The sequence below is a fragment of the Amblyomma americanum genome, chromosome 1 (assembly GCF_052857255.1).
Source record: "Amblyomma americanum isolate KBUSLIRL-KWMA chromosome 1, ASM5285725v1, whole genome shotgun sequence".
NCBI lineage: Eukaryota > Metazoa > Arthropoda > Arachnida > Ixodida > Ixodidae > Amblyomma > Amblyomma americanum.
This window is the reverse complement of record NC_135497.1, coordinates 428,868,672-428,875,525: the sequence shown is the minus strand read 5'-3', so window position 1 is coordinate 428,875,525 and position 6,854 is coordinate 428,868,672. Positions and strand designations below refer to the sequence as shown.

Sequence of the window (6,854 nt, the reverse complement as noted above, 5' to 3'; positions counted from 1 at the left end):
GTATATCTCAGTAACCATTGACAAAATACCAGACGGACGCGAAATGGCATATTGAAACCGACAGCTAATACTGTTATACGGCCCTTGTATCTAAATGCGCAGGAAAAGGCACGCCCACTCAATGTGAACATGCCACAGCAGATATAAGCGATGTGGCGCAGGCCTAAGAGCATCTTGGAGGCGGTGCTTCGCATTGTTTTCGATAGCGCTCCAAGTCCGTCGCCTCGGCGCTTGTGCGAACGACAAGGAAGACAGCAGACGTTGCATTCAGGCCCTTCTACGCCTTCGCTAGTTTGTTTTGATGCGCCTGCGGACCAGCTGCACTGATGTTTTTCGGAGCACGGCCACGGCTAGCGTGTTCACCCTAACCGTCGTTGGTTCGCTGAAGCCTCTAGCGATGGAGAAATGCAATGAGGAGGCGTCTTGCACAAGAGTGAACGCAAAAACATAAAAAAGAAATATTAAGCACGCTTACAGCATGTTGAATAAGTAGCGCATGTACTTATCCCTGGGCCCTTTTTTATTACTCCTTTAATCTCTTCCCTCAGAGGGTACAGTAGGAGCTGCGCGGGCAGGCAGCGCGGGGCAATACCAATGGCCGCGTCCACTCACCGACCATGAGGCTGAGCGCGTGGCCGAAGGGCGCCTGGCACCAGATGATGCCACGCCTGAAGACCGCCTCGGCAGTGCCGTTGATGAAAACGCCACAGACCCAGGTCGCTGCAGCACCACAAGATTGCGCCACCACCAGACTCAATCGCACGCAAACTCGGAGGAGGAAGAATGAATTGTGGCTACTAAATTCCTTCATTATTTATCCATCAGGACAGCAGCGGAAGGAAACTGTACACGATGGTGACATGCGGAAAGACGCAAGGAGTCAGGATTCACAGCAAATACAATGTCTGCAGCAAAAGTTTGCGGCATAAGTGCGCTCAGCAACAAACTGGTCGTATAGCGCTGTTTCGCAACCCAGCCGCATGACATCTGTCCCCCCGTGCCTACGGTCATTTCAGGCAATTAGATGGCGCGTTACTGTGCCCAAATAACTTTTCTGTCGATCACAGATGCTTTGAGCGAAAGATTCTTTGTTACTGCGACGAAGATGCAAAAAAAATGATTTGCGGCATTTGTTTTTGTTCGAGCGCATATGTTCACTGAAAAGGAAGTTTTCTTACCAGTAACACACAATTTTATCACAATTGTTCGTCGGTTGCTAAAAAGGAGAAGTTTGTGATTTATGGCGTTTACAACAGATGGCGCCACACATCCACCACATGGCGAGTATTTTGTTTTAAATTAATTGAGATAGGCCTTGGTGCAGCCAACGCATTATTATCACGCTGTGTCATTCAATGCAACAGTCGTCTGCCTAGAATAAAGCAAGTTCGGCAGCCAGAATTAAGAGAATTGACCCTGCAGTCGCTCTAAAGACTGCCACAATCGCACAAAGTCCGCCTCCTGCATGCAACAGTTGCGCCTTTCCCTCATAATTTGGGTGCTAGGGGGAACAATATCGTGGACCTACGCACGACTCAAGGTACTTACAGTAACTCTACGTTTCGTCTCGTTTCCCTTTTCTTTCGGTCCTCTGTCATTGCTGTGTCCTCTGGCGACGTAAGCCGCGGCCGACGACACCAGTCACAGATAAACAAAAGAAAGGAGAAAGAAACATGACAAACAATTTTGACTGCGGGGCACCGCAGCAATTTTGAGAAATTTTTTTCAGGAACATCGCGGAATTCCGCGTCCGCGAATTATTCCGAAAATTTTTGCGACTCGCAAGAAATGAAGGCTCGCGGAAGTAAAGCCTTCTGCAGCATCCAAACGGAAGTGAAACGGGGTTGTTTTTGCATCTCAGATCGCATCTACCAAGCTGCAGGAGCCGCGCACCTGTCATGGAAATGATGCCCAGAGCCAGGGGAACATTGCGGTTTGCGAGGAACAGGCGCAGCAGGTACTCGTCGTTGTCCGGCTTGTATTCCCCTTTGCGCCTCCTGAGAAGTGGTTCGGTAGGAGCAGGAGGAGAAGGGTCAGTCCCGCGGCTGCTGCGCGAGCCTCGGTTAGGAGAGGGTCGGCAGTGAAATGTGGGCTCAAGAGGCTCAAAATAAGCTAGCCCTGTTGTGGGGGAACCCATACGCTCTGCTTCAGCCGCGCTCCGTGTAGCGAGAGCAGCCAAAGTAGTAAAAAGTATCAAATAATGTCACAGCGGTAATGAGCTGTGAGCTTTTGTTATACACGCAAGAGTAGCTACGCATAAGAGTAGTTACTACCGCATGCTCCTGCGCGGCGGCCACAATGTGATGGAAACAGTATGCAAATATGCCTGTGTGCTGTTGCGATGTCAGAGTCAGGTGGACTAAATTAGTCCGCAGCCTTCCATACAGTGCCTCTTTCCCTCTTCTTCCTTTGACTCGCCCCTTCATCCTTTACCTCACGACGCGGCTCGGGTGTCCCCTGAGAGGGAAACAGTCACTGTGCCTTCTGGCAGCGAAGAATCGATGAATTGCACCACGCCGTGTGCTGCGTTGCTTGAGAGGGTCGCCAGCACAGCCTGGCGCTATTTTCGTAGTTTGCAGTAAAATTATCGTTAGGAGGCCTGTTACGCGGATGCTTGCAAGCTGACAGGATTGTGGAGTCGGTAAGCTAGTGTCACTGCGTGAGTTTTCTGGTGGAAAACTGTATATGCGGGTCAGACAGATACACGCGTCAACACACTGGGCATGAAGCCGTAGAACAGTTGTGGGCTCGCCAGCCGCTGCGCGAATTTGAAGCCTGGTTAGCAGGCAGCAACAGCACAACGTTACGCAACGCGTCAGTACTGCTACGAACCAAGCGACCAGTGTGCTAGACGCGTGTTTGCGGGCCAAATCTATAACAGAGGCCTGTGCCTATAGTGTTCGTTGTGCTTATGCCTTGTGTTGTGTGTTTCTGTCTGCTGCGATGGCCTTCTGCCCCTTAACAACACTGTGCACAGTGCAGGGTCGAGGTGAACTTCGCGCTCAATGCTAGAAGCTTGACAGTTAGCCACTTGATCAAATAAATTACAAATCCTGTTGGTCGCGTGGCACTGCAGTCTATCTCATAGTGGGCTCCTTTCCAAGGTATTCTCCACCCTGGGCTGATACTGAAACTATGACCGGGAGATGGAAGCCAGCAAAGTAGATGCAGAATTCTTAGAGCTGGTCCTGCTTTAGATTGTTCGGTGGTTGGACGACCCCTTTGCTTTCGTGCACGCGTAGGGTTATCCCGTTCGCAGAAGTGGCAGGACAGGCGTAGTAAGCCAGTTCCGACCAATTATTTAGGAAAAAAAAGCTTCCAGGACTCGGCTTCTGATTCACTAAAGCATTCCCTAGCTCGCCGGTAAGCGTCAGCAAGCCGTGAGACAGGCTGCCAACGCTATCGTGCCTGGGCCCCACGAAGGAAGCGAGAAAAGGCCCAGTGGGAACACGGCCGATGGAGGGCCAGACGGCAGTCGTGACGTACCCGCTCGAGTAGTTGTGGGACAGGTCTCCGTGCACCTTGCGTCCTGACCACACGCCCACGGAGACGACAGCGATGTAGTAGAGGATCATGACCAGCGCGCCCAGGATGCTCACCGACATGGCTTCGCCGCGCTGCCTTTGTTCGCTGCTCACGCCGGGCTTCTCTTCGTAAATAGCTCGCGCACCCGCCCCGCGGCTTCTTCTTCTTCTTCTTCATCTTCTTCTTCTTCTTCTTCTTCTTCTTCTTCTTCTTCTTCTTCTCCTCAAGTAACATGGCACATACCCACGTGGGGGGGATTGGCCAAGGTATAGAGTAGAATGCCAATGAAGCATTTGCGCGGGGAAGGAAACGTCAGAAGACTGAATCAATATAAAAAAAATTGGAAAAATAAAATGAATTCAAGTGGTATGAGTCATCCGGAATAGAATCAATCTAGCCTTTTTTGGACATGCGAAAGAATTTCGTATTAAGCTAACAAGATAATCGATTAGTTGCACTTATGTAATCGTGAAGGTAGCCGCATACACTGCTTAACGGGAATCCCTTGGCACTCGCACCGAACGATAGAAGAACTGTAAGAGACAGAGGCAGTCCTAGTCTCGAAAGAGGAACCTCCAGATATTGCTTTCTCTAAACGCGAACCGCCGGCAAGAGAGGAGAAAATGATCGATTGATTCAACTTGCCCACATGATACACAAAGGTTTGTCGCAGCGAACCCGCACCTGCATAAGTACAAGTTTAAGTGAGGGATTCTACATCGCAGGAGCGTCATGGACACTTCACAAAGCCTTGACTTACACCACCGGATATTCCATGGGTACTTTAGGTGTTGAAAGTCCACGGTATTGAGCAACGGATCGCTCAAAGTGGCTGAAATATGTTGGAACCGCTGGAAACGTGAAGCTGCTAACAGAATGAGGTGAGGGACGGGATATATTACAGGTGCGCTGAGAGCTGACCTTACCAATAAATCAGCCACCTCGTTAAAATAGACGCCTGAATGCCCAGGTACCCAGACCAAACGGATCTCGCGCACTGTGCTCGGAACAAAAAACCTAAGTGAATGAGTCAAGAAAGATTTTTCCAAATTTTGGAGAGAGACAATAACTGAAAGCAGTCTGTAAGAATAAGAACCCGTGCGACATGTCTGGGAATCTTGAGAAGAGCCAAACCAATGGCCAAAAACTCAGCGAAGAATATAGGAGTATAATCAGGGATACGAACGGAGTAGCTCCAAGCTAGATCCTGCGAATATATGCCAATCGCCGCCTTCTCACAGCTGCCGGAGGCATCAGTGGAGAGAACAGTATGATGTGGAAAATTCTGTAGGTGTTCAGAAAGAAGACAATTTAGGGTATGTGCGGGCATATGCTTCGCATGGGACGGGAAAATAAAGTCGTAATAGAAGATGGGTCCAGCCTGCGTGTCAGCAACTCGTTGCAAGGAGATCAGATCAACCTGAAGCAGAGCTAACAGATTCTGCGTGAACCTAACTTGCGGAAGCTGATAACGTGGCCAGTGATTAGTCAAAAAAAGGTGTGGTTAGGATACAAAAATTGGAATACTAACGCCTGGGGCCGGGTCAAAAGACTTGAGGAAAGTACCCACTGTTAGAAGTTGGAAGCGGGAATAGAGGTTGGGGATACGGGCTTCCAGATAAAGGACAGCGTTGGAAGCTGATTTTTGGAGCCCGAGGCATAGCCGTAGGGCACGCCTTTCCAGTAAGGCTAATGGCTACAGCTTGTAGTTCGCGCTACCAGAGAACAAGGGGCAACCAAATTCCAGAATCGGTCTCATATAAGCCTTATAGAGCAACAGTAGCGTGTCACGACGCATGCCAAACTTTTTATTGCCAACTCGGGTCAAACGGCCCAGTGCACGTTCCCCTTTAATAACATTATTCTTAATATGGTGTCGCCAGTCCAAATTTTGGTCATAAGTAACACCTAGGTATTTAACCGACTCCACCTGCGGAATTGGAGTGGAGCGGTAGGCTAGCGAGATGTACATAGGAGCGTCGGGTGGAAATACCAGCACGCCACATTTGCTGACATTAAGTGATAAATTGATTTGGTCCAACCAGACTTCAAGAGCATTCAGATATGCCTGCAAATACCCGTAGAGCACATGAATATCCTTTGCTGATGCGAAAAAAGCTATATCATCTGCGTATACATAAACTGTAACGTTAGGATGAATGGGGATGTCCCGAACTAATATGTTGAAAAGCAGCGGAGAAAGAACAGAGCCTTGCGGCACACCTCTTGATTGACCATAGGTATTAGAACAAAAAGATCCGTCTGTACAGAAGAAAAATCTATCTTTTAGAAATTCACAAATACAGGCGTAGAGGTAATGCGGTGGTTGTAGTTGAGCAAGCTTGTTAATGAGGACTGTGTGCTCCACGCTGTCATAGGCCTTCGCAACGTCAAGCGTCACCAAGGCCGAAACTTCTCTCTGGCGCATTGAGAGTCGTATTCGGCTCTCGAGATCCACATGCGCGGACCATATGGAACAACCGCGACGAAAGCCAATCTGTGCGGGGCTGAGGCCGTTAATATGATGAACATGCTTTGTGAGGCGACTGTGTACTACTCTTTCTATTAGCTTTACTAAATTTGAGGTTAAAGCAATCGGCTAAATATATTCTAATTGAAATCCATTGTCTGCATTTTTAAAAAGTAAAATTATTTCGCAATTTTCTAACTGTGAGGAATCCAAGAGGTTTCCAATGACGCATTTCAGTATCTAGAAGGTGAGTTGGAAAGTCGTGCGCTAAAATCTTTAACATGCCCACAGTTATCCCGTCAGATCCCGGAGCAGCAGAGTGAATCGAGGAAACAATTTGCAGGAGCTCCGACAGGTCGACCTCAGGATAGTCCGAGCGGGGGGTGAGAGTGTGCAAAGGTTCTGCTTTCTGTACCTGGAAACGTAAGGCCAGCCCCTGCGCGATGCGTTCAAGGTTTTGCTTAGCCTCCTGCGGAGACATTACCATTGACCTTATGCGATTGGAGGCCGGAGAGCTGTTATTCTGCGCCATGAATCTATAGAGAGCCTTCTTATTCTGGGGTTTTGAGAGATACGTGTTTAAATTTTGATTATAATCCTCCTTTGCCTTTTTAACAGTTCTTTTGAAACATGCAGAGAAGAACTTATAATTTATCCAATTAGCTGGGCTCTGATTATAGGAAAGGCTTTTCCAGGCTGCTTTTCTACGACGATAAGCTTTCTCACACTCCTCTGTCCACCAAGGAGACAGCTGTCTGGCAGGAGCAGTAGTGCACACCGAGAATACAGAGCTCTCAGCAGCATCTTGCAGAAAGGTAATTGTCCGCTGAGCTCTTTGTGCTCGACCGGAGCTAACTAT

The 6,854-nt window shown here is 48.8% G+C and overlaps 1 protein-coding gene across 1 annotated transcript; it reads right to left on the bottom strand.

Annotated features, from left to right (window-relative positions):
* Positions 1-544: 544 nt before the first annotated feature.
* LOC144124955 (high-affinity choline transporter 1-like) lies at positions 545-3,632 on the bottom strand. Its single transcript, XM_077657934.1, has 3 exons — positions 3,487-3,632; positions 1,894-1,997; positions 545-720 (listed from the first exon to the last, which is right to left on the bottom strand). The coding sequence occupies exons 1-3, from the start codon at positions 3,603-3,605 to the stop codon at positions 545-547; spliced, it is 399 nt and encodes a 132-aa protein (XP_077514060.1). The 5' UTR covers positions 3,606-3,632.
* Between the last annotated feature and the right edge of the window lie 3,222 nt (positions 3,633-6,854).

Excerpts from the sequence above, each read along its gene's own strand:
- LOC144124955 (XM_077657934.1), bottom strand. The coding sequence starts at position 3,605 with ATGTCGGTGAGCATCCTGGGCGCGCTGGTCATGATCCTCTACTACATC. Across the intron at positions 1,998-3,486 it reads TCCCACAACTACTCGAGCGG|GAGGCGCAAAGGGGAATACA; the intron begins GTACGTCACGAC and ends ACCACTTCTCAG. Across the intron at positions 721-1,893 it reads GGGCATCATTTCCATGACAG|CGACCTGGGTCTGTGGCGTT; the intron begins GTGCGCGGCTCC and ends GTGGTGCTGCAG.